Source organism: Falco naumanni, chromosome 3 (genome assembly GCF_017639655.2).
Source record: "Falco naumanni isolate bFalNau1 chromosome 3, bFalNau1.pat, whole genome shotgun sequence".
NCBI classification, from domain to species: domain Eukaryota; kingdom Metazoa; phylum Chordata; class Aves; order Falconiformes; family Falconidae; genus Falco; species Falco naumanni.
This window is the reverse complement of record NC_054056.1, coordinates 2,170,929-2,198,756: the sequence shown is the minus strand read 5'-3', so window position 1 is coordinate 2,198,756 and position 27,828 is coordinate 2,170,929. Positions and strand designations below refer to the sequence as shown.

Here is a 27,828-nt window from a genome sequence, read left to right as displayed (position 1 = left end):
ACAGCAGCATTACTGCTGGGTTTACTAAGCAGATGACTTTATGGTAGCAATCAATTGATTATCTCTAGGCTTGACAGCCTTTAAATGTCACTTAATGTTTCTAATGCCATATATAATTTGAGTATACATTATCAAATTCTTCATTAATCTGTTAGAGAAGCACTTAGACTGGTTAGTTACTAGCCAGTCGTTGCTTCTGATAATGACATTTAAGGATGATTTCTGTAAACTTCCACTCTTCCCTTTCTCTACCCTCCTTATGTCTTCATAACTAATAATATTGTGTCTTTTTTTTGAGAGTTTGTAACTTTCATTCACCCAGGAGTTAATATTACTGAGTTCTAGGAGAATAATCTACAAAATGTTCTTGATTTTTATTGATTCTTGGATGGTTGGTTTTCGTTTGTTTGTTTGTTGTTTTTTTTTCCTTAAATATCACAGGTGGTTGTGCCAGACTAGTAGATGTCTGTTTGTTGTTTTGTTGGTTTTCTTTTACCCTAGGAGTTGTATTGTACAGTTAGAACACTGACATAACACCAGATAGTACACTAAATAGCATGTATCTGGCCGCTTACTTATTGGTGTGTTGGAAGTTAGGCTTCATCTCAGAAGTTAATGGCCATTATAATGACTACACTTGATTTTTAGTAAGCTCTTTGTAGGGTCTGTTCAGTAGCGTCCTCCCAGTCATAATCTGATATGATCATGTGTTTAAGCTGTTAAAATAAATTGGTTGTGTCAAGAGTCCCAACTCGAAATAATTTGAAGCCTGATGTGACCTGATGATCCTCTTAGAACAAATTGGCTTGTATTGAGTTATAAGGTAGGGCACTGAAGGTTTTTTTTTTCATACAGCCTTGGCCTTAAGGGTTCCACAGAGTACAGCCTTTTTCATTGTTTTTTTTTTTTTCACAGCTGCCCTTAATAAAGATTGGTACCTGGTTTGGTCTAGGAGGGTGCAGCATGAGAGAGGGATTGTAACTTGTGAGAACACAGGCATAACTGGTCTGGAGCTCGCGGGTGTGCATACAGAGAGGGGATGTTAGAGCTGTCAGTAGAGCTAAGTGCCCTGCTTGCTCTCAATATTACTTTATGACCTGTAGGAAAAGAACATGGGAGCGTAGTGAAGTTTTAAAAAGGTTGAGAGATACTGCTGTTGTCCCTGTGCTGATTTTTGAAACTTGGATTTCTTTTAAAGCTGGCTAGGTTTTACACTGCTGCTTCAGTACTGTGCCTGGGTAATGTGGGATTGCTGTGGTCAAGGTAGCAAAGTTTAGGGTAATTTTGCATTTGAAAAATGAATCTATAACGATCTGATCTGGGTTTTTTATCCCCTCCTAATTGCTTCATGTTTGCTGTACAGGTAGTGCATGTATCTTTAAAATATTACAGCTGGAATTATGCTCCTAATATTGAACTTCTTGCTTATTTTTCTGCATTCTCACTAGTAATAAAGATTCCAGCGTTATGTATGTGGTTCTGTCTCCATGGCAGTTGTGCAAAAGAAGCGGAGTGTGGATCTCCCTGAGTTTGTAACTTAACAGTTCACATTTCTATTGATTCCATCTAGCTTGCTCCCCAGTAGAAATTCTGATGATTTTATCAAAACAATAAATGAAAATATTTTTTAATAAAAGGGACAACTGCTATTGAGGAGAAAAGCTACTACTTTTAAATTTCCTTCTGAGCAAAAACTTATCACTTCCAGAAACATTCTACTGTATATGCTTGATATTTTATATTGATATTTGGTTTTTTAGATAAAAGTGTGTTATGAGAACTTCTAATGGTAACTCATTTTCTTTCAGACGCTACTTCAGTATGCTGGCAGTCGGGGTGCATCGGAACATATTTTACCTTTTTTGGAAGTATATCGAATCTCCATCCAAAGCTTTGCTAATGCACGACCTTACTTGACTACAGAATGTGAAGATGTTCTTTTGGTACTTGGCAGGCTAGTGCTGTAAGTTTTAAGTTGGTACATTATAATTAAAAAAAAACAAACAAACAAACACGAACCAAAATGTGCTTTATAAATGGAAGGGAAAGTTGTTGAAATAGTGTAATGCGTAATTTGACAACTGTATTTACAATTTATTGTCTAGTAAATGTCTCTAGTACTTTTTTAATTATACCACAAAAATGTACTTGAGCATTTTGTTAATTAAATGTGAACAAGTTGTAAGGGTTTGTTCTTCTGTATTTGGATAATTGTGCAGTTATTAGGAAAGTTATGTTCTTTCTTAAACATTCTGAAAATTATTTTCTGTAGAAAAAGCCTAGTGTGGTCCTTGTTAAACAGAAGCTTTAATATTAGACCTTCGTCCATGGATTAATAAACCTGTATCACTTGCTGTGCAGTTGCTGCTTTCATGTGTCCTCTCACCTGTAATGCAGGGTACTTCTGAGCTTGTCCCGTTCTGAAAAGGCTGAGTTATTTTGTATTTATGGTAATATATTGTGCATGTGGGCTGTTGCTACACAATAGCAAAACAAAGGGTAATTAAACCTGAAATCTTTAACAGGTGTTGGCAGATGTGACTTAAAATGCAGCAGTTCTTCAGATAAGAGGTAGAACTGTTACAGTCTCAGCTAATTTGGAATAACTCATAGTTCCTCAAAGTCTGCTTTAAATGCAAACAGCTATTTGTAATTGAAGAGGTAACCTGAGGGCTTTCACGTACATTGGAGTTTTATCAGTTACTACCCTTAGCCTGAGAAGGATAACTTGATGTGCTGGTCACTCCTTGCTGGTAAGGTTTCATTCGAGGGGGGAGGGTGAAGTTTCTAGTTTCTTTGAATATAAAGATTACCATAGAATAAAAGTAATTCTCTGACAGGTTTTCAATGGGCGATTCTTAATTTGTTACCAGTTGCTTGCTTGCTTTGTGGTCTGAAGTTGGGTGTTCTTTTTGAGAAGGGTTTGCAGTGGACTCCTTGATTTATATTGCGAGTTCATACATTACAAAAAAACAAAGCATTTGATCAACAGTTCAGAAACGGGTATCTCCATATGATGCCTTGAATTTATTTTTTTTTTAGTTATGAGAAGCCTGTGAATTAGGAGTAATTTTTTAAGCCTTCTGTCAAGAAGGGAAAATGTGTAAAATCGGGAAAAGTTTGTCATCTTAATATAGAAACTGAAGACTTAAACTGCTAAATCGCTTACCTGGTACATAATACATATATTTCTGGCAAAATATCTTAATTGGTTTTGTGGACTGTCCATTTATGGATAAGAGTATTCTCATCTTCGTCATATTATCATTAATTAGCTTGTGTATTCTGCAGTTCCCTACTCATGTCGCTTGAAGTTTGTCTTTCACTGTCTCTGTATGCAGGTCACCCATAACTGGAGTACTTTCTGTATTTTTTTTTGCCACTGTTACATACTTCAGGGTGGGAATCCCAGTTCTGTGTCAAAATTGCTTATCAAAATTCTTTTCTCTTGTTGAGAAAAATCAAAATATTTTGCTTCTGCTAGTATGGTTTGTTCCATCTTGCAGTGTGAGGAGTTTGTTTGCTGTTGCTTATATCCAGAAAACTATGTGGTGGAGGACAGCAGAGAGGCTGACTTTCTGGAATCTCCCCTATTCTTGTTATGATTACCTTTGAGAGGAATCTAAAGAATGAGAAAGATAACAAGTAAGGTCATGGGTAGGTTGAGGGAAATGGCATACCTGGTTCAGCTGTCCCGTGTTTTTCTTTTACATATGGTTTTCCGAGGGAGGGAGAGAGAAGTTAGGAGCAGGGAACCAAAGACTAAATTAAGTTCCATGGAGGAGGAAGACTGTTACCTGGTTAGGGACATGACAGTGCACTGTTCTCATGTAACTGTGATTTTTGGGGAGGCTGTTGGGTTACGCACAGCTGTCATACATGCTATGTATTCTCTGATTTGAACCCTGATGAGAAATGAAACGAGCAAGCTTCCTCTTTTAAAGCAAAAGAGTTCTACTTATTGAAATTCTCCTTCCCTGCCAACATCCATCCCAGATCCTCCTCCTGATATCCTTCTCAGCAAGGTGAACCAGTAACAACAAAAATCAGTGTACTGTGGCTTTCTCTACCACCTGACCAGTTCAGTCATGTGTCCACAGTAAATCTGACATGACTTAGACAGTGCTCCCCCATAGGAAGCACGATGCTGATGCAGTGTGAGACTTTTTTTGTCCCCTGTCTGTAACCTTAGGAAATAAAAGGAAAGCTTGGAGTGGTTGCTCTCTTAGTTTCCAGATTTGGCAAATGATTGTGGGGGAACAGGAGTGCTCTTCTTGGCCATGGCCATGAAGGGACATACCTGCTTTGGTCATGTAGAGCTCAAGACTGCTTGTTTCCACAGCCACAAAGCACAACACGTTCCCCTCACCCCCCCAGTATTACTATGCCAAAGGTGTTGCCTCTACTGAATAATTAGTAAAGAATTAGGTGTCTAATAAACTTATCAAAGATGTCTTTCACTGAGATTTAGCTAGCCGGCCATCCTTGTGAATCTTAGGAAGCTTTTGAAGCTGATTGTTGACTTGAGCTTCTCTGAGTGTTTTTTTTCTGAGGATACTGATGTCACCTACCTGGACTTGTGCAAAGCTTTTGACACTGTCCACACAACATCCTTCTCACTAAACTGGAGGGACATGGATTTGACGGGCGGACCACTTGGTGGATAAGGAAGAGATTAGCTGGGTGGTCACACTCAAAGAACTGTGATCAATGGCTCAGGTCCAAGTGGAGACTGGTGACAAGTGGTGTCCCTCAGGGGTCCATAGTGGGACCAGTGCTGCTCAGTGTCTGTCTTGGCAACATGGACAGTGGGATCGAGTGCACCCTCAGCAAGTTCGCTGGTGACACCGAGCTGAGTGGTGTGGTCAGCACACTGAAGGGAAGGAATGCCATCCAGAGCGCCTTGACAGGCTTGAAAGGTGGGACTGTGCAAACCTCCTGAGGTTCAACAAGGCCAAGGGCAAGCTCTTGCACATGGGTCTGGGCAATCCCAAGCACATGTACAGGCTGGGTGGAGAATGGGTTGAGAGCAGCCTTGAGGGGAAGGACTCAGGGGTGCTGGTGGATGAAAAGCTCGACATGACCCGGCAATGTGTGCTTGCAGCCCAGAAAGCCAACCGTGTCCTGGGCTGCGTCAAAAGGAGCATGGCCAGCCGGTCAAAGGAGGTGATTCTCCCCCTCTACTCTGCTCTCGTGAGACCCCACCTAGAATACTGCATTCAGCTCTGGAGCCCCCGACGCAAGAAGGACATGGACCTGTTGGAGCAAGTCTGGAGCAGGGCCACAAAGACGATTCAGAGCGTTGGGGCACCTCCTCTATGGAGACAGGCTGAGAGAGTTGGGGTTCAGCCTGGAGAAGAGAAGGCTCCGGGGAGACCTTACAGCAGCTGCCAGCGCCTGAAGGGGGGTTATGAGAAAGGTGGAGACAGACTTTTTGGTAGGGCCTGTAGCGATAGGACAAAGGGTAATGGTTTTAAACTAAAAGAAGGCAGATTTATCTTAGGATGAAATTCTTAACTGTGAGGGTGACGAGGCACTGGCACAGGCTGCCCAGAGCAGCTGTGGATGCCCCATCCCTGGCAGTGTCCCAGGCCAGGCTGGACGGGGCACGGAGCAGCCTGGGCTGGTGAGAGGGGTCCCTGCCCAGGGCCAGGGGGTTGGAACTCGTGGTATGTAAGGTCCCTTCCAACCCAAACCATTTTGTGATTCTGTACTGTGTGAGGAGGAAGGTGCCATTCATGTTACCATCAATATGAAAATTTTACTTCTGTCTAAAAATGGTTTATATGGCCCTAAAATTAATAGGTTAGATTTTTAAAAAGTAGAAAAAATTGCTCCTAGTTCACATAGTGTTTGCCAGTAGCTAATATTTGGCACCTTTCTACTTTTTTCTGCGATGGCATTGGTCTGAAAGGGAGTTTACCATTTCTGCATCTTTGAGAAGGTGTTTATACGCTTTTTCAATTTAAAAAAAAATCGGGAAAGATCTGAATGTCATCTGGTCTAATTAGCAAAACTGGATTCAACTGATAAGACCAGTCTACCTCAGACTTCTTGAGCTGTATCTTGCCTACTAGTTGTACTTACTGAATGTAACACGTTGCTTCCAGGAAGAATGTACTTCCTTTCCATAACGCCTCTGTGAGGGAGCACATGGGATGGTTTGCTTGCTCTGTCTCTAAAAATTTCTCAACCTAATAAACTTGTCTTTTGATGTACTAACTTGCATTTACCACTCTGTCATTAGGACTTAACTTAACAAATGCAGGATAATTCCTGTTGATCATCCAATGTATAGTCATCTTTTTAACGCTTAAGAAGCTTAGGATGAGAAAAGTTTTCTAGTGCAATCTAAAGATGAACACAATCCTGAAAGCTTTTCAAACTTACTTTTTAAAATCTCTGTCTAAAAATAATGGTGAATGAGGTATAAAATTATTACAGAGTAATTGTATGCAGATAATGTGTTGATTTTTGCCTAGAGTTATTCCTCCCAAAATTAAGAAATTTAAGTCTAGGAGACCTCCTCCTGAAAGGTATTTTGAAGTTGAGTGCCTGAGAAATTATTTTAATAATGGAAGCATTCAAGCACCCATTATGTTTTATTTGCAAAAATTGTGATTTAAGTTTGGAATTAAGTTTGTATAGGTAGGTATTGTGGTGGTATTGGTAGAGTGGGCTAAAAAGGCTTGACTTAGTTAAGTGATGCTGGTATTTTGATTTGTGGTCTTTGCCTTGATACCTAAATTCTGTTTAGTTGCATTATAGTAAAGGAGGAAATGGGCTTTCAGGGCTATAGTTGTGTTTTGAGGTATTGTATAATAAGAAGCAAAGGGAAGAATTAAGCTAAATGGGCATTTCTTCCCCCTTGCCAGTAGGGAAGGCTGGCTAGGCTTTATGCAGCTGTGCATTTGAGTCAGTTCTTACAACAAAAACGTATGCAATTGACTTGGAATTCTACTTATTTTTCTACCTAGGAAAACTTAATTGGAATATCCTGGATGTTACTTTTGCAGTTGAGCTGTACATTGTTTTACATGCTGGCTATACAATTGGAGCTCCAGATTTCTTCTGGAGCGGTTTCCAAACTGGAGTGCTTGGTGTTGGGGTCCTGAGGAAGACTTAAGAACTCACAACAAAATAATTTTTGGCTCTTGGTTCAGCTCAGTGCTATGTTACTACAGCAGACTATAACTCTTGAGGCATAAATTCAGCCCTCTTGTCTATACAGAGTGAGATAACAGTCTATGAAGACAATGCTTTCAAAGTCTAATTTCAGATATTTTTTTTTTCACAGTCCAAGTAGCACCTTAAGGATTAAGTACAGGAAAATTATTTTTAAAATCTTGCTTTGCCATTTTGTTTAAACCTGATGTTTTATATAACCAATATCATACATACGAAAAAGTATTTCCAGGAATTAAAGGTGGAAGTAGATAGAATTGGTTGACTTTGTCTGAGGTGTACATCAAAAGACTTTTCAAAAGCACATAGACCGTGACGTTTGCAAATTTTCATTTGATGAAAAGAGTCTGTGTGACATGCATGAAAATTGGACACATACCTAGGGTTTTTTTTGTGGGTGTTTTTGTCTTGTTAGGGTGCTGGGGTTTTTGTTTGTTTTTTTCTTCTTATGTTAAAATAGAGTTCAGCTGCTATGAGACCTTGTAAAGTTGTTTTTGATAGTCCAGTAGCAACCTCCTGGGTGTAGACATCTGAACTGGTGAATTAAATTGTAAATTCAGGAAAAGGGAAGAGTAAGTCCTGGTTATTATATAAAATCAAGACCTATGACAATTGGAGTATCTGGCAATCCTGTTACGTATAGTAATACGTATAGTAATGAGTGAAATTCCAGTGCCAGGTGATGTGAATAATTACTGAATGACAGTGATGAAGGCTATCCTGTTCTCTGCCTAGTAGGAGTGTTTAGAGCTTTTGCTCTATATAAACCTCTATTTAAAGGAACAGGATTGGGCAGTGAAGGCCCAATATTAAATGAAATATTAAAAGGTTGGCCAGATGTTAACTAAGTATTTGTCCATTTGATTTTGTTTATGTTGAATCTGGCTAAAAACTGATTAGCCATAGCATTTTGGAGGCAACTGTTCAATGTATTTCTCAGAAGTCAGGAGTAAAGGGGAAAATCATTCATTTTGGGTACTAGGCAGTTTTGAAACTTGTGTTTGCTTTATGGTCATCTCTTCCTTGTCCCCTTCCCCAAGCTCAGCTCTTCTGTCTATGGTAAGACGGAACGTGTCATCCTGTCATTCTTCTGTTTAACGTTTGAGAGTGGAGGTTTTGAAGAAAAAATAGCATGAGTTGGAACTAATAATGTAGGTGTAGCTTATAGCAGTTACTCAGTGCATGTATTATAGGTGGAGTCTTAGACCTGTTACGATTTGAGACATTTTTGCTGCGTGTAGATTTTGTGAATCTCTAGACAGTGTCATAGTTAACACATTTCATTTGATCAGGTCAAATTATTCTGTGCAGTAGTTGGGGTTTAGGTAATCCACGTGTCCCATACAAGTTTAGATAGCCCTTTTTGAGAAAAATACAGGCAGTAGTCCTGCCAGTGCTTTATCTCCTAGAAAACAGTGATTCTTCTTCTCCAGGACTTTTCCCTGAAAAGACATGGATGTGCTAAATACATACAGTCGTTTCCTTTTTGTTTCTGAAAAGGAATAGCATTGACCTGGTGATCTAAATGAGGGAATATCAAGTAGGTCTTGCTTTTCCCCCTGTCTGTTCTTGGAGCCTGAAATTATGTATGGGATTTATAGGTCTCAAATTTGCTAGATGTTTCAGAAATATTAAATCTTTCTGAACCCTTCTTGCTTTCCTGAATTTTTATTTGGAAAAGCAGATACACAGCAGAAGTTCACATGCCATTGTGATGGGGCTGACTGATACTAACATTAACCGTTGACACAGTTGAAAATGAGATGTAACAAACTTTCCTGGGTATAATAAATCAGGACTGGTCGGTGACTAGTGTCCTGTTTTTAAGCAGGAGTTTGGCTTAGTGAAGAAATAAGGGAATGTTCTCCACCTGTGTTGTGCAGATAACTGAGCTACACAAATTCAGCAGTTCCCTGAGTTAATGAACTAGATATTTCACAGTGTGATCTGCTTAACTCTGACCTTAATCTGAACATTTTTGATATGCATATCAACGTGGGTGGGGGTTTACTTTTCTTTTGGTAAGCTCTTGAGCTTGTTACAGTTGGCACCGTAGGTATTTGAGTCCACTACTGCCACCCCCTTTGAGTTATCAAAGACGCATTAAGGTGTTTCTAGGAATCTGTTCTGTGGGTCTGTTTCTGTGCTGGTGCACCTCTTGAAATAGATTGTCAGTCTGTTGCTTTTAGGATACTGTTAGGAATCTGTTCTCTAGGTCCATTTCTGTGCTGATTGCTGCATGTGTCTTCTGTCAAGCTGTTCTTTAATGTTCCTATCTTTGTATGTCAGCATTGAAACTTTTAAGTTAGCTGGAGCTGGTTTTCATTCTTACTCTAGGCAAAGAGGCCATGCTGGGGTTAAAAGAGTTTTATTCAGAATGAATATTAGGAATTCTTTGTGAGAGGAAAGAGCAGAAATTCTGTAATGCAACATTCCTGAGCAATGTTGAACAAACTATCTTGGATTATAAAAGTAGCTGCAATCTTATCCTAGCAAGATTGTGCGTAGTAAAAAGGAGCACTCTCCATACGATGACTCTTGCCTGTTTCTGGCCTTCAACTGATTTTTGAAGTCAAATGTATTTCAATGTTATGTCATTTGTTATCTGAATGCTAAGTAATATGTGCCACAAATGTTACTTAACGTAACAGCATGTGTTCGGGTAGCTTGCTTACTTGCCTCTTACTTTTCCAGGAGCTGCTTTGAGCTACTGCTTTCAATTCCTGAAAGTGAATTGCCGCATGAGGTGTGGTTAGGATTCCATCAATCCATACAGGTAAGTGTTCTGAATTTCTTTTGCCAGCTTACATATTTAAAAAAGGCGGCTGCTGTTGTGCTCCTCCTCTTCTACCCTTCCACTGAATTCTGCCTGTCCTACATTGCTGTTTTCTAGGCAGCAAGAATTTCTGAGCAGCAAAAAACTAACTGCAACAACAGTATTGGGAGCCTTGAGCCTAACAGCAGATTTATAACTACACAGTCAACGGCAGCTGCAGCAAGAGAATCATAGCAAATATTGATCTATCCAGTGGTTCGTGTGAGAGAAAGACTGATTTTGATGGAGTGATGTAACGGCTCCAAAGCATTACTTTAAAGATGACTAAAAAAGCTTCTGAGTGGCAAAGTTAGTGTCTATACCTGATTTGAGAGGGATGAAAATGTAGGACAGGTCTTTAGTCCAGGTGGTTTCTATAAGTGTTTCTTCTGAGCTGGTGCAGAAACAAGCTTATAATACTACTAGTCGTACACTCAGATGAAGATGGCTCCTGTAGACTACCTAGGAGGGAGAGATGTTTTCAAGGTTTTAGTCTGGAGGTAGTACCTAGGTGTCTGCAAGGAGTTGTGTTCCTCATGGAGCTGAAGGACAGGCGTGGTGGTCTTGCTGCCTTTAAACTAATAGACCCTTCCAGGACCAGGGACTGATCTGTTGCTGCTGTTTCCCGTTCTGGCTTTAACTGTGACTGATGAAGTAGGAAGCTAGTATCAGTTTTAAGTTAATGAAGTGAAGATTTTGGCAGGAAGCCGCTGGAAGGAAGTAAACTTAGAGCTCGCAGCTGTCCTCGTGCAGACCTTATCGCAAGACCTTATCCCCCCTGTGACTGCGGATTTCCTCAGTCCCTCTGGCTTGGCTGCTGCAGTAGCTCTGAAGGTGTAGGTGTAGAGGTTCTGGAGTTTTACTTTTATTTCACTTGCAGTCAGGGAAATTGCAGGTGTGGAAACTCTTCGGTAGGCTGAAGATGAATAAACCCAGCACTTTAAACTGAGAGAAACAGACTAGTAGAGCTCTGTAGTCCTGCTGGTCGTGGAAGCGACAGAATTGGTCTGTGACTGGTGACTTCAGGTGTGGATAGACCTCCTTTTCTTGAGATACTATGGAATACGTACTATCATTGTAACCCTAAGAACAGTTGGACGTGGCATGTACTTGGTAGCAGAAGGAAATGCAGTAGGTACAGTTTAAATCCTATGGTCTTAGTGGTGTCAAATATTTGTCCTTTATTTTGAGTGCTGGAACATAAGTCCTGTGACTACAGCAGATGACAGTGGACACTGCAGCACTCCAGAACCAGGTCTGAAGGTGCATCTGTTTTGACAACACCCAGCTACGCCGTCTATTACACATAGTCTGTATCTATTAGCCATTGTGTTGCAGAGGCTGGGTCTGTGCTCCCTTTAGTTCACTACTGCAGTCATCATTGGAGGAAGGGGAGTGAATCATAGAATACAAGGTTTGAAGGGACCTCAAGCATCATCTGGTCCAACCTTTCTTGGTAAAAGCACAGTCTAGACAAGGTGGCCCAGCATCCTGTCCAGCTGAATCTTGAAAGTGTCTGATGTTGGGAAATACACCACTTCCCTGGGGAGATTATTAGTTCCAGTGGCTGATTGTTCTCATTGTGAAAAATTTTCCTCTTGGATCCAACTGGAATCTCCACAGGATTAACTTGTGCTCGTTGCACCTCGTTTTTTCCGTGTGACTCTGTCTCCTTTGTAGCCACCCTTTAAACACTGTAACATGTTTAGGTCTCCCCTAAGCCTTATGAGCTTATCATACGCTACAAGGCATATAGTAAGTTTGTAACTGAGATAGCCTAGATTTAAAACAGTATGTTCTCTCATGTTCAGAGAATGGGATGGCATCTACAGGCTTTTTCCTGTTACAAGAGGTACAAAGTAGCTCTAGAATTCCCAGCTTTTAACTGGAGGGATCTGCAAGGAGAATTCTTGATACCAAGGAGAATAATTTCTGTGGTGCAATAAACATGTGCATTTCTAGGTTTCTGAAGCAAGTGATCAAGCTTTGATACTTCTGTCAATAGAGAGCAAGTTTTTAGTCAGATGAGATGACTTTATTCAGGCTGAATATATTGGAAGAAAACTGTTAAGTTCCAGGGGTAGAAGGGTGATGCAAGCCCGGATCTCTCATGTCAACTTTTAGAATTAAAGGAAAGCCCAAGATGTGCTGCTGCCAGGTATAGTAATGTACTTGGCTTTTGTACTGATGTTTTTCAAACGGTGGCTTCCAGGTATAGCACTCATCTAATGCTCCCAATAGTTTAGATAGTAAAAGATTTGTGCAAAGCTTATTAAACATATTAGTACTCTGAAACCTTGCTGAAGAGGTTTGTGGACCTTTACAAACAGGTGCCTCTAAAGTGTTTTTGAGGTAGCACTCTTGCAGAAATACGAGAATGAGAACATCTGTACCCTGCCCTGGAGTACAGTAGGAACTCGCTTGTCATCAGAGGAGAGTAACAGAGAAGGAGTATGCATTGAATACAGCGGGCAATATATAACTTTAGACAGGATTCACTCGTAGGCAGTCATGTGAACACTTGCAGGTTTAAAGCCTGTGACCATGTTGATGTGCCAATTTCCAGGCAAATCCAGTAGCAAAGCACTGTGAAATTATATATTAGAACATGCCCTGTATTGGCAGGTGTGAATATGCTTATTCCTTTCCTAGCAAAAGCGGAGAGTATGGCTGAGGAATATAACTCCAAATGTAACTGGTGGTTGTAGCAAATGTGGGACAGAGGTGTTTCTTCCAGATGTGCCTGCAGTAATTGTTGCTCTAACAATCTGCACAGGTAGTGAGAGTCAGTGAAACTTCAAATAAATTTTCATCACAGGAGTGAAGAAGGTATGGGCTTGCATTTCAAAGCAACAAGGTGTAGGGACTGTTCTGAAGCTGAAAATGGGAGTGTTGCTGATGTCCAGCTCACATACAAAATGTTATCAAAAACTTTATTTGGTGTCTGAACCTGTTTGTTCTTTGATCCTAAGAAAGAGTAGTTATGCCCCGCAGTCCCCCATAAGTCCACTTTTTCGTTATCTCTAAGCAAGATCAGAGGCAGCGTGTGGTCTTGAAAACAAACCTTGAAAAGAGTGAGATTGTATGGCGGGAGTCCCAGCGTGGGTTTTATGCAATGGCAGCGGACGTAAGGATGCGGATGTGGGTGGGGAAATACTGTAAAATATGAGAAAAAGATTGGGTCGGAATTACGGCAGGGCCCTTGCTACAGGTAGACTCGCGTAGTCTGGGGGAGGAACCCAGTGGAGAGGTACTGTGGGGATGGGTGTGATAAAGCAGTGCATTCAGAACAGCTTTAGTGGCAGTAGAGATGTATTGTCGTGGGAATTGAATACGGATTGTGGAACAGGGTTCCCTTCAAGCCTTACAAAGAGCATGAATGCTTTCTTTAGAAAAGTTGTGTATTGAGGGTGAGCATAAAATGAAAACTTTTGTGACACTGTAGTGATTGCTGTGAGCTTTAAATTGCCAGGACTGAAAAATCCTGGTATCTTCAGTAAACTGTTCCAAGGATTGTTTTAAGTTTGTCCATAGCTTTTTACTATAATATCCTTTCCTGACTTCATGTAGAATTAAATGCTTTGTGTCCTCTTCAGAACATGGTGTTGTCCCAACATGATGAGATCTGTATACTTAAATTTTGCATTAGATTTCTTCAAAGATTTCTGAAGTATTGTAGTAGTTTTTCATAAGTATTTCCATTAATATTAGCCTTATACTCTTCGGTAGGTCCAATAAGGAAGGATTCAGCTAAGTGTTAGAGTAGAAGTGGCTTGTATTGTCAGTGGTCACTTATGGTGCATGCGTTGCTGAATTTTATATTTGGTATTTCAGTATTGATACCCTGAATCGTAAAGATGGTGCTGACTCAGCAGATCGTGGTTGACTTGTATAATAGGCCCCTTCTTTCTGACCTTCCAAGGTTCTTTCAGCTCTTAATATGAAGGTCCTGAAATGGGGATGATCCTCACAACTGAACTGGGTTCTGCTAGCTCTGTTCTACATCCTGAAGCCCTCGGATCAGAAAAGAGTTGCTGTTGGGAAAACAGTGTTTACATTCAATGTCTGGATTGCAGAATGTCATAGGCTGAGAGATTGCAGTTTTTTCAGTAGTAGTACCTCACCCTTGTCCAGGTTGTGTGATGATTATTTTTTTTCCTCAGCTGCATCGTTCTCGTGGTGGCAGCAGAAAAGCGTGTCTTCCTCTGAGGCAGTGGCTTCTAGCTCCTCAGAACATGCAGCCCAGTAGCAGAGGGGCATGGGATAAGTATCACTAAGAGGCAGTGGATCTCAGCTAGTGCAACGTGGTGTTACAAAACCTGCTTGTATGGTCTTTGGCACTCGGTTGGCAAGTGTTTGCTGGGGCCAGGATGGGAATATCCCTGACTTGTCCATAGAGAGGGTGAGTTCATACAGGCGGGAGTTGGTGTTTTCCTTTCCTTGCCTTTCAGAACCGTGCAGAGCTGAAGATCAGGTTTGTAGTTCAGTGTTTTTCACAGATAAATATCTTTGAGTTGCTGGAACAGGTATTTGGGTGACAGCACTATATGTAATGTCCCGAGAGCTCTCTGTGGCTTCCTAAAGCTATGTCTTCTGCAGTACTGCAGTACATTTAAGTACAGTAAAACATCAGTAATCTGAGAGATGGTTCTTTGGGTCATGTTTGTTAAGCTGTTTCTCAACAGTAAGAGCCGGGAATGTCAGTTACATGCTTTTATTGAAGTGATGCCAGGAAATAGCATAAATTCTCAAGATTTGCAGTACAGTTGTTAAATTTGTATGGGTTATTATATGCTCTGGCAACATACTGTATAGAAAAAAATGCGTAGCGCGTAAGTCAAATTATTTATTAAAGGGTCTAATCATTAAATGCAAAGATGCCTTCTACTCTGTATGGTAGATGAGAAAGTCTTGGGTTTTTTTCATAGCAGAGTCAGTTGGTTATAGAAGGAAACTCGGGAATTTGAAAGCCATGTCTTCTGCATGGCGCTGTGGCGAGCAGGTTATTGCCATCTTTTGACAGCCCATTCTACAGGGCTCTTTGGTTACTGTGGTGTTCTCAGTGGTCATAATATTAGCCCTATTTAATTCTGATAAATCAGAACACTGAATTGATTCCGGTGTATATAGAGGAGACATCAGAGGCTATTGAAAGCAAACCTGAGGTTAATAATAGTGTTAAAATTAACTGCCCACCTAAAACAGCTCACTAGAACTAGGGGATCTTGTCGTGTATCAAACTCATTCTTAAGTTTAAGATATTTTTACTGAACGTGTAGCTACAAATTGCCTACAGTTAGTTGGCTTCAGTTTGTTAGTGTTAGAAAATTCTGCATGATGATATTTTAGGTTTTTTCAGTGCAAGTCACCCCAGATTGGTTTTCCTGTGAGGGACATTAAGTGCTGGAATCTGTTTCCAGTTGCTTTTTCTTCTGTGTTAGACTTCAGGCTTCTTTCCATGTGTAACATTACTTTCCCACCCCCCTCCCTTCCCTCCTCAGATTTCCAGAAATAAAAGCAGTAGGGCCTGGGTCACTCAGAGTATTTTGCTATTTGTACAGGTTTGGTGGATGAACTTCAGCGGGAGGCCTGTGCAGTGGGGAGGGTATCTGGGTCAGCCTTCACAGCTTCAAAACTTCAGCGCTGGAGATCCCTGAATCTCTCTCCAAGGAAATGCACTGGACATGTATTGGCTTCTAAGGAAATTTTGTATCTGTATCCAGTAGGAGGATGTTTTCATCTTAAAGGAAATGATTTATAATCCGGTTTGGTCTGGATTGTGAGTGGTGTGCAGCAGTCTCTGCTGTGTGTTGCGTGCTGCTCTCTCTTTCTTAAGTTCCCTGAGACTTCTTGCATCTCTGACCACCAGGAAACCTGCATCTTCATATGACCCCAACCTCGCCCTTTTGGTAGATGAGGGTTGTTTCTGAGCCTTTCCCGCTGCGCTGCTGCTCATGTAGTTTAAGGATGTTCCCCCCCCCCCCGACTAGTGAGTGACGCCTTTAATAGTTCTCAGAAATGGGAGTTGCCAGATCATCTCACTGCCATTAACCCTAAATGTAAAATTTTACACTCCTGGCATTTTGTTACTCATTTTGAAAACTATTTAGTCTTCGTTCTGTTTTCTTAAATGGCACTGAATGCTTTGATACAAAATCATCCTTTGTCTTTTATACAGTAATTTCTGTCATATTATTTATATATAATATAATTTATGTACATGTGTGCCTGGAGAAATGTAAAAATTGCAAAAGAGTTAGGACTACAGATGGGCTGTTTGAGTTAGGCCATTTCAGTCAACTTTCAGTACTTTGAAATTGGGAGGTTTTGCTGTAGGATTAGAGAAGTGAAAGGATGTACTCTTAAAATCCCAGTGCAAACACGTTAAAACATGAATGACTTAGAATGGTGTGAAACTAGTAGAATACAGTCAAATACTAGGACAGGTAATACAAAATTACATTGGTTTAATATTTAGCGAAGACTTTTAATGACCTTTTTTTTGCAATTTGTAGGATTCACATGATGCTTTACTGGAATTTGGGAATAACAATCTCCAAATACTGGTGGATATCACAAGGGAAGGAGTATGGAAAAATCCAGTTCTTATTAAAATTCTATCCCAGCAACCAGTAGAAACTGAGGAAGGTAAGAATGTGATTTTAGAGATGATACGTGGTTATTAAGGAGTTACTTGGTGAAGTTTTGGTAGGGAACTAATGTTTTGAAGTCAGAAGAGAGTTGTATTTTAAATTGTGTTGTACAATAGTATTCATATGTTGCTGAACAATATTTGTTATGAAACTGTCTCACTGACACTGTGGATAATGTGTCCTTGCTAATGCATCTCTGCTTGGGCTGTACTATCCATTGGTTTGAACATCTTGAAATTCCATTTTTATAAATAATCATTTATTTTTCCCTCATAAAAATACAGAAATTTTGCTCCCTTGAGACAGGGAAGAATTGTGTATATCCAACATTTCAGAGGTGTAAAATGCACGTGGAGGGGAAACATGAGTGTGGACATTTTCTTTTATTAGGCTCTGGGCTGGGAAGCTCATTGAGTTTAGGCTATGAAAATAAGATAGTGAGTCAGAGAATATGAGGTGAGGAAAAGGAGTTCTTTATGTACTTTTTTTTTTTACTCTCTGAAATTTTTTCATATCTATTGGTGATACCATTAAGTACTTGCTGGTGTTTCTTTTAACTTGTTCCATTAACAGTACACAAGGCCGCAGTTTGCCTCAGTAGTAATCCAAAGTTAAAAATAATGTTGAGGGGAAGAGAAGCTTAAGATATTTTCTTAAAAATTACAGGAGCACAAAAAGGGATTTTAAGTCAAGCTTTCTTCCACAGCAGACTCCTCCTTTCTGGTGTTGTGTAGCCTCTCTGAGTTAAGTTAGTACATTTTGCTACATAACTGAGAAACATGTTAAGGTTATTGAGAAGATGTGTTGCTTCCCTGTGCTAGTAAGCATTAAAAAAAAAAAAGCAGGCATGGCTGGACTGCAGTCTTTGCTTCAGGTATTCAGTAGTATGGCAGAAACATTTGAACTCCAGACAGCATTTCATGCCATCTCCAGTGTGTCTTGAAAAGAATTGCATTCCATACTAACATCCTGCCTTGGAGTCTTTCATTTATAGTATTGTTAGGCCATCCAGTTGCACAGTTACTGCTCTTAGTGTATTTCTACTCAAAAGAACTTGCATTTCGAAGTTGGTCCATATTAATGAAAACCTCCAGCCATTGAAGAATCCCTTACTCGGAGGGCGGTGTACCGGTGCGGGCTAATGGTTAGCTAGCTGTGCAAAAACCCTTTAGCTGCGGCAGGAGGAGAACTGTTGCGGAGGACTGGTGTGAATTCCAGTAGGAGTGATTTCCTCCTACGTATCTGTGTGGATTCTAATAGATTAATTTGCTTCTTACACACGTGGCTGATTTTACCAGTGGCTATCCTACTAAATGCTGCTACGCTTCTTTGTTCCTGCACAGGACCTTGACGTGGCTCAGACTACCTCTTGGCTTCAGCAGTAATAGGATAGAACTGGTTTGTTCAGTCCTTTGGCTTTTAGTTTGGGTTGAAGTTTCTCTTGGCAAACTGATTGATTGACACATCTCTGGCCATGTTGCATGGGGCTGAGCGTTTCTGAGGTCACTCGGCAACTTCGAAACTATTGATTTCTTGGTGTTCTTTATTTAGTACATATTTATCTGTTTAGCTAGATCTGAATACATCTGAATACACCAGTGGGCCTTTCATGAGATGCAAGCAGAGGCAACGGGACATGCATTGGAGCTCTTCTGGGAATTCTGTAACTGAACAAGTGCATTCTCATATAGGCTGGAGTAATCCGCAGGCATACTTAAATGGTCTGACTGTGACTTTGGAATCCCTTGTTAGACCGGTCTGTCAAAGGAACGTTTCTGAAGTAAATCATAAGGTAAAGAGTTAGACATTTTAAATGAAGGGCGGTTCTAAGACACCAAGTATCTGCCTAAAACGTGGCTTTTTACAGTGTGTTGCTTTCATGGCAGTTCTGGAAATCCTGCTTTGATTTTTTTTGCTTGCTTTCGGGGTATCTAAGAGCAGATAAACTGAGGAAAGTGTCATCCCTGTGGCCTGTCGATATGCATCGTAGTTGCTTAGACATATCTGAAAGATTTTTCTAAGAGCTTTCCAGGCTATGTGCATGTGACATCTTAGCACCCAAGCAAGAAGTTTTAGGTATTGGTTGAGTGCTTTCAACTGACAGTGCAGGGAACAGTAAGCAGTGATAGAGCTCATGTGGTATCTGTCAACATGTGGGACAGTGAGAGCACCGTGTCAATGTTCTGTTCCCGCTGTTCTGTTTTGCAGCAAATACTGTGAAAGTGGCAGGTTAAAGTAGTAGCATTATTAGTAATGGAAATGGGAAAATAGCGAGAGGGGGAGTGGGGATATTTAGTATCTACCAATACTGTGAGGTAGTGCTTCAGTAGTTAAATAATTCCGTGCCCTTACATGACAGAGGATGGAGGGGTTTTTATTTGGTTGGTTTTGTCCTTATTAGCCTCTTGGGAGGATAAGAGCATGCTGAACAGGTATTGAAGATTTGCAGGGGATTGTAGGTGAGAACGTAAGGCCAGGAAAGACATCACAGGGCATAGGATTCAGTGTCCTGTAATTGTATGTATGCTCCACAGAGTATATCTGGAGTATACAGACTCCAGAGAAGTCAAAATAATGCATATGATGAGTCACTGTGAGTCACAAAACTCTAAAATGTTACAGGAAGAGAGAAGTAGATTGAGGGTGTACATAAACCTTGCTCTTTCCTCAAAATGCAAGATGAATGCACCAGATTTTTATACCCTACACTCTGGTGCAAGGCAAAATGAGAGCTTAAAGAAATCTTGCTCTTTATGCAACAAATTATGGCATGGAAAATCTTTTGACTCCTAAATTGTGCTGCTCATGTTTATCTTCATTTATCTTCATGACATCATCAAAGTGTAATTCTGTGACTACAGAAGTTACTGCTGAAATAACTGATTCATGAAGGTGTATCGTACCATGTGTTATGGTAAGTAAAAATCTTGTGGGTATTGGTTTACTTCCACATCTTTGTTCAGTCCCTCCTTTTACCTGTGCCAGGAAGTCAGATGCTGCTGTAGTATCGTTTGGCCTATCTGGGGAGCTGGAATTAATCTTTTGGCCTTGTGCAGAACGTGGTTGGAGCTGGAATTAAGCAACTATCTCTGGATGTCTACTGGATTAAATTAATGCTTTCTTACCTTCAGAATCATATTAAGTAAATGCTTGTAGCTATAGTAGGAGATCTCAAGTCACTGATTAGTTACCACATTTGTCTTCCTTCTCTTACTTGTACCACTACTTTGATCTCTTTTCTGACTACCAGGCTCCATTTGACAGAAACAGCAGGAATCAAAATGCACTTCCCACAGGTCCCGGCAGGGATGGCAGTTCTGCTGTTAGGCACCTTGAGTAAGGGCTGCAGAAAGCTCTAGCACAACTGTTTTTCAGTTGTTTTGGTGAAACTGCCATTTTATCCTTCAGTACAACAGTTTCACAGATTGTCTTCTGAAGTGTTGTTGTAAATGGGTGCTATTTCAGTCACCTAAAACTTAGTTTCTTTAAATTGCTTGTATTTCATGCTTTTGGGCTTTGTGGGGTGTGTCTGAAAAGCATTCTTGGTTTTTGCTGTTGTGGGCCACTGGTAAACCAGATGTGAGAGCAGCCCAGTGTGCCCAGCTTGGTTTTGTGAACTGGTAGTGCCTGTTAATGATCATCAGATGCTTACTTGAATCAAAGATGGTGAAAATGTGACATGTTCTTGTCTCTCTTGACTAAAGGGGGTTTTAATTATTATTTTTTTTAATGTACTGGCCCTGAAAAAGAACTGACATCAACTGTAAATATGGCTTACCAAATTTCTTTCAGCAAAAGTTTCATAGCAGCTTAGGTTCTGTCTGCTGCTTCTATGCTGTTAATAAATAAAACTGCCACGTGTCTAGGGTGGTTGTTGCTGTTTTGTACTGTCAGCTGGCTCAAGATGTTTACTTTGGGCATGAATATTTGCTGGAGAAAGGGGCCACACAAAAAAAAAAAAATCACTGTTGCTTACACCTTTGAAATGACTAAATTGTATGAGCATCCGAAAGTGGACATAATAGATGCTGTTCAGCAGCCTTGACCTCTGACATTCTTCTATACCTAAGGAAGCTAGCTTTAATTCTCTGATTTAAAAATATTTTGTTTGTTTAACAAGTAGTGTCATGCAGGAAGAACAAAGAGGTTAGGGTGAGCGTTTTTGCTGTGTGCAGCAGATCAATGCCAACATCTTGGTATATCTCTGTTGACATGAGTTGACTTGTAGGAAAGCCGGGAGAACTCTCCACCACACTGCTATTGTAAAATGTACAGCCTTCAGTGTCACTTGTGCGTAGTTAACATGCTGTACTGCACTTTAGCACGTTGTTGTTCTGTTTCAGAGGTACTTTCAATGGAAATGCTCACCCAAGATGCTCTTTCTCTCGAACATTTCTCCTACTGATTGCAGTGTTTTCATGCATTAGTGCCATCCGTGCTTTATAAAGGCTGTCATACAATATTGTCATATAACTTAAACACTTGCAGTATGAGATGAATTTTTGGGTGAGAGGGGGATCTCTTATCCCGGGACCAAAGAGCAAGGGTAAGAGAGCCCATGGTATGTGTGGGGTTTGAAGCTGCACCGACCCGTTACTATTATAAAGGCTTTGGAGGAGGGGAGGGTTTCAACATGTCTTTGCGTTGATTTTTATGGCCAGATGGTTAGTACTGAGATGTTTGGTAGAATACTGGGACAGAACAGACAACAGCAGGAGGTCCTAGAAAGAAAAGGAAGGAGAAAACCTGTTCATGGACATGTTTGGAAACGTAACGGATCTAGGATTGAGTGCAAAGTTAGGCTCTCTGAGGGGAAAACAACCCTTCTGAGCAACAGGCAGCAAAATGGGGTTTTGTTCCCTTTTCAGGGAAAGGGAAGTTGTAGCAGGCAGGCTGCTGGAAAAGAATAGACGCTTCAGAGGAAAACTGAGTGCTAAGACAGAAATAAATCGCTAGTCGGATATCTGAGTCTTACTCCTACCCTCATCACTTACATCTGGATGACAGAGGAGCTCGGGTCATTTGCCTCCCTTGCATGGTTCCATACACGCTCACTTTGGTGTGGAGGAATCTGCCCCGGGGCACAGACCTTCCACCCCTGGGGGAGCAGGGGGGTGCATGTTTACTGCCCACTCCCAAAGATCGCAGCAAGGTGAGACCCTCTTGTCCATACCAGCAGTGAGTCCCTCCTGTATCGTTGGCAAGTTTCTCTCAGCTGTGCTTAAAGATAAACGTGTGACTGTTGACCTGAAAACATCAAATTTGTCTGACCCGCTGCACATACTCTTAAAACACTCCCCATGTCTTGACTAGCTGGCTCCGACACGCCGCTGAGAACTCCATTTGAGCAATTGCTGGGTGCATGTCTAGCTGTGCAATAAGAAACAAGAGGAATCTAGATCATTCTTAGAGCAGGTAAATAGAGTATCTTATTTATTCCCAGCACTACTTCTGTTATTCTTGCGGGCCTGTTAAAAAAAAAAAAAATTATTCTGTGAGCCAGGAGCTGTAGAAGCAGGGACTACAGAGCTGCTTTGTATGCTTGTGGGTGCTAAAATCTATTAATGACATGCACACCAATAGTGTGTTTCACCTGGGTGGATGACTTTATTCCGATGCTGAGTAAGAAAGCCTTCGTAGGGTTCTTCCTTACGCTGACCTCTTGGCCACCTTGTTGGGGTAGCAGTCTTCTACATCTACAAGTAGGATGGACACTGAAGCACTGTTATTTTTGATAAATTTTCGAGCACGGTGTTATATACAGATGTAATTTTTAAGGAAGAGAGGAGGCTTGTTTCCTAGCAACTGGAGGTCTTGCTGCAGACTATCTCTTTGTCAGCCAGCTTTTTTTACCTTCTTCGTTGAAGTCACTTTAATGTGAAATGTCAGTGTCAGCTATGTCAAGAGTTTACTGCTCAGAGGTTTTTCCTGTGAAAAATGGAAACCATTACCAGAGACATGAATCTTAAAATTATCTCTAATGGTCCACTAATGAAACTTCTGCAGAATACTGGTAAGTCTCACTATAAGCATGTAGTATGTACTTGGCCCCTGAAATGAGTTTTCTGTTTAGGTGCACATTGTAAGCCTTCTGCCAGCCAGTCTCATGTCTGTTAGAATGTGTTCTTTTTTTGTTTGGACATAATTTAAGGGCAGAAAGCATGAGAATTTCTTGGTTTGTATTATGTACAATCCCCTCTTTCAGAAATTTACATCCTCCTGGTTTCTTAGCTACCCGTCTCACACAGTAATAATAAGATACTAACATAGTGAAAATATTTTTATGCAATGGCTCTTCCACTAAGCTGTTATTCAGAACGTTTCAGGCATTTCCATAATTTCTTCTATAAATCAGCAGACAGTTTGTTCTTTGGTTGATGTGTATTATTGCGTGCAGTGTAGGAATGTAGTGACAACTCCTTAATTCTCAAGGGTCTTCGGAAATATGTACAATCTGGAGACTAATATCAAGCCTTTCTGTAGGTGTTTGTTAAGCTGGAAGTAGCACCGTAGCTGTCTTGAAGATACTATTTCATCAGCCAGGGCAAAGTACGTGTACTTTAGTAAAGCTTTTGAAGCTGTCTCTCACAGTATCCCCCTGGATAAAGTGTCCAGCGTACAGCTAGACGAGTCCACGATAATTGGATGAGCAATTAGCTGATGGGTTGGGCTCAAAGAGTTATAGTAAATGAGTTCACATCAGGCTGGCAGGCACTCACCAGTAGGGTTCTCCAGGGCTGAGTTTCACGGCCCGTGCTCATTCATGTTTTTATAAATTATCTGGGTGCAGAAGTCGAATGTACGTGAAGTAAGTTTGCTGATGACACTGCGCTAGGAGCAGCTGTGGCCTCCCTCGGGGGTAGAGAGGCCTTACAGAGAGATCTGGGTAGACTAGAGAGCCGGGCAATAGCCAACCTTCTGAAATTCAACAAGAGCGAGTGCCAGGTTCTCCACCTGCAGCGGGGTAATCCTGGGTATATGTGCGTACCTGGGGACGAGAGTCTGGAGAGCAGCCCCATGGGAAGAGCTCTGGGGGCTGGGGTTGATGGCGAATTGGATACAAGTCAGCAACGTGCCCTGGCAGCCAAAGGGGTCCGCCATGCCCTGGGGTGCAGCGAGCAGAGCACAGCTCGCCCGTCGCCCACCCCGCGCTGTGCTGGCATGGCCCCAGCTGGAGCTGTGCGCAGGTTTGGGCACCTCAGTGTAAGGACGCTGGTCTGTTAGGTGTGCCCCGGGGAGGGTGACCAGGATGATGAAAGCCCTTGAGGACAAGGCTCAGGAGGAGCAGCTGAGGTGGCTTGCGTTGTTCAGCTTGCAGGAGAGTCTGAAGGGTGAGCTCCTGGAGGGCCACACCTCCCTCAAGCTGGGCAGCGGTGGGGAGGGGCTGATCTCTGGTGACCAGCGACAGGACACAAGGAAAGGAGATGAGGACGTTCGGAACTGGACACCTGGAGAAAGCTCTTCACCGAGAGGGTGGGCAGTCTCTGGAACAGGCTCCCCGGGGCAGTGGTCGCAGCACCAAGCCTGTCAGTTCAGGGAGCGTCTGGATGATGCTTTTAGGCACACGGTTTAGTTTTGGGTATCCTGCGGATAGCAGGGAGCTGGGTTCAGTTGTCCTTATAGGTCCCTTCCAACCTGAGATAATTCCGTGGTTCTGTTAAGTACCTGGGAAGAGAATCAAACAAAATCTGCCAAGTTTTTAATCCGATGAAGTGAATTTTAACTGTTTACAAAAATAAGCTGAAATTACATTTTTACTGTTGAATTAGTTGATCAAGTTTTATAATGATTAGTTTTATTTGGTAGATCTTAACTTAAGCTTAGCATGTATTAAACACAATTCTTCCAAAGTCCCGCAAAGGCAACATTTTCACTGTCAACTTCATTTTGTATATTTTGCATTATAGAATCATTTAGTTTGGAAAAGACCTTTAACAACTTGGGTAGAAAAATCTCCAGTTGAAAAGTGCATAATGCTTTGTTTGAAATATTTTTGGTTCTTTGGAATATGAAGCTACAATTAAAAGCTGAAGACCTTGAATGTCATCTAAACTACTGGTAACTTGTTCAAAACACTGTATGGTCCGATCGGTGTCCTTTAGCCGCTGCTGTGGCATACTTCCTTACTGGATGCTAGCTTTTGGTTGGGGAGGGGGTGTCTGTCTTCTGTACCCCAGCATTCTCTCTCTACATAGGTGGTCTGAATTTGTTCGGGAGAAGATATTCTGTTCATTGCTGTCACTTTGATTTATACAGCGAGCCAGTTTCAGTTGTCAGCTGTAAATCGGTGTATTCACAAAGATATTTTTTTTTCTTTCTATAGCTAACAAATTGATTACACGAGAAGGGCCTTCCTTTCTGCAAATGCGAATAAAACATTTGATGAAGTCAAACTGCATCCCGCAAGCTACTTTCTTGTCAAAATTGTGTGCAGATTCTCCAGAAATTGCAAATGTTTCATCTTTTCGCCAAGCCTACATCACATGTGTGTGTTCTATGCTGCCTAATGAAGACTCCATTAAGGAGGTTAGTAATCCATAGTCCCTTTTTAACGTATCAAGCATTTGAAAATTTATTTCTGCAGTACTAAGAACTGAGGCTGAAGAGTGAAACTGTTGCAGCAGAGTTGTGAAAGAGATGATCTGTTGCAGGCTGCAGTAGGAAAGAACATTTGTATGAACTGCTGGTGTAGATGAGTACGTATTCTATGCTTGCATTCAAGTTTTTAGATGTGTTTGAAAGCTTAAATAAAGCTTGTAACTGGCTTTATTTCCATTGAACGATGTAAATTAAACTATTTAAATTTAAGTAATAATAATTAGTAATTTATGATTGAAGTAGAATTTCTATAAATAAATCATCCACCTTACAAGAGGAATATGATTGAAAATCTGTCTTTTCTGACTCAAATACTAGTACTAGAGCAGTTACTGGTCTTCTAGTTGTTCTGACTTAGTAAAGAGAAGCTTTAAAAAAACCAAACCCACAAAGCAAACAGACAAAACCCCCTTTAGAGTTGTTGCTCCAGAACTCAAACTAGTTAGTCTTCATTTTACAGTAACATAGTAATAATTTGTGTTAACACGTTGCAGTCATAACAGCAGTCATAGGGCTCTTGCCTCTGCCTCTTGATCTCACACATCATCTGTTGCTTTATCAGTCTCACTGTTCTCGTTAGAGTTGTGGGGGTTTGGTGCAGTTTTAAATGTGAGACTTGAACATTTTGAGTAAGACTCTGATAAACTGGGGGAGCTTCACATATCTATTAAAACCCCCACAAATGCAACTGATGTCTGCGCTTCCTGAGTGAGTGGCAGACTTGTTTGGAGTGTTCTTGTTACACATGTAAACTATTTAAAAGCATTCCTTTAAAAATATTTCTTTTGAAAAATAAATATTTGGATAGGTGTAGCCTCAGACTGTCTCTTCAGTTTGCTGTAGGAGCAGTGAAAGCGTTTAACAGCTCACTGCAGGCAGGATCGTACTGGAGGCGTTGGGGTTATGTGGGTAACTTGCAACATGTGCTTTGGTGGGGCTGGCTGCTAACGATGAGTGGCAGAGAAATCACGTTAGATTGTGTTCAGTTTTTAGTTTCATGTAAGAGTTACGGTGTAGCTGTGTCTTTTACCTGGATACTCAAAAAAGTCTTTACTTGCCAGTCAAGTATAAAAGCGAGAACACAGATTGATTAATCAAATCAAATTATGCTAAAGACTTAATTAAACCTCTTGCATTTCTGGTACCTTGGATTGATCCTAAGACACACATGTAACAATGTGACTATGAAATTATTTGTTCACAAGAATTGCTGCTGCTCAGCGAGAGACATGGAAAGTAACAGAATAAAGAATTGCCGTCTGGCTTACTGATTCCAATGTTTGGCTTGAATTTGTCAATTTTATTGAATCAATTAGAATGCTCATTAAAGAGGTTCTCCAGCACAGTAGTTAACAAGTAGTTAATAAAATGCTTGTACTATTGCAAAAAAGCATGTCAGGCCTGTATAGAAAACTGGGGTAATATACCTGCTTCTGCTCTTCCTGCTGGATGAGATGGCTGTGAAAATGAGTTTGGTATATTTTAACTTCCCTTTGTTCTTTCTAGATCATTATTTTTCATGATTAATAAGAGGCTTGAATTGTTTATAGTAGCAACAGCTTGATTAAAGTAGATGTTGCTTCAGTGCAATCTGTTCTGTGAGGTGGAATAGATCCAGTGGAAAACATGTATTGAAACCAGTGTTGGCTTAATATGAAAGGCACTTTGTAATTACTGTTGTGGTCTAAAATACTTGACTTATAACCAAGCTAGTGCCCTGGTTTGATACATGACGAGGTGCTACCTTTAAGTACGCTTTTCAGAGCTTCCATGGGATTTCTCTCTTCTCTAACCACTTCTATTTTTAACATCATGTTTTGGAGTGTGATTGTTCAGAATCGGCACATACGGACAAAAAGGACAAGACACTGGCTTTTTCACATCTCTTGATCTTTTTGGACCTGGGTTTCAGTTTTCAAAAAGAAAGAAAATGGGTGTCTTCAAGTGCAGAGGAGGATTGGGAAGTTTTAGATATACTGTTGCCTGTATGTAAGTATTTTGCTGAGCTGCCCAAAATGGAAGATGGTCCCAGAGAAAACTAATACTGAGAAGGGATCAGAACTAACGTACATGAACTTCTCGTGCCGTTCTGTAGCTGAAAGGTGTGGTAAGAGCTCTGGGTATTAAAAGGAGACTTAGTGTTTTGTTATGTGTTTGTGAGACCATTTCCTTTGAATACAGTAAACAAACATTTCTTCTGTAAACGCTCTGACCGTAAAGTGCCTTTTCTTTTAATTTTCTTTTCTTTCTTTAAGATTGCAAAGGTAGATTGCAAAGAAGTACTGGACATCATATGTAATCTGGAATCTGAGGGACAAGAAAACACTGCATTTATTCTTTGTACAACATACCTTACTCATCAGCTTCAAACAGCAAATGTGTATTGCTCTTGGTAAGTAATAAGTATTACTGCTACTCCTAACTATTCCTCACTGGCTTCAGTGCAAGTGAGTTGAGTAATATATAGTACAAAAATATGTAGAGAAAGTGGATGTATCTTTAACTTGAGAAGCGCATCAGACTGAAGCACTTTCTAGATAACTTGTGAAAAAAATAAATAAGGATTCATCTTGCTAC

The 27,828-nt window shown here is 40.8% G+C and overlaps 1 protein-coding gene across 4 annotated transcripts in view; it reads left to right on the top strand.

Annotated features, from left to right (window-relative positions):
* Positions 1-27,828, top strand: part of RLF (RLF zinc finger) — a 41,313-nt gene that overhangs the window by 3,696 nt on the left and 9,789 nt on the right. Inside the window, exons 2-7 of one of the 4 annotated variants that reach the window (XM_040585659.1) lie at positions 1,809-1,963; positions 9,880-9,961; positions 16,516-16,648; positions 24,977-25,179; positions 27,075-27,236; positions 27,507-27,643. In XM_040585659.1, coding sequence (XP_040441593.1) covers positions 1,809-1,963; positions 9,880-9,961; positions 16,516-16,648; positions 24,977-25,179; positions 27,075-27,236; positions 27,507-27,643 — 872 coding nt within the window. Of the gene's footprint in view, positions 1-1,808; positions 1,964-9,879; positions 9,962-15,561; positions 15,780-16,515; positions 16,649-24,976; positions 25,180-27,074; positions 27,237-27,506; positions 27,644-27,828 lie in introns of those variants that run through there. The other 3 variants (XM_040585661.1, XM_040585660.1, XM_040585662.1) reach the window with 3 other exon arrangements.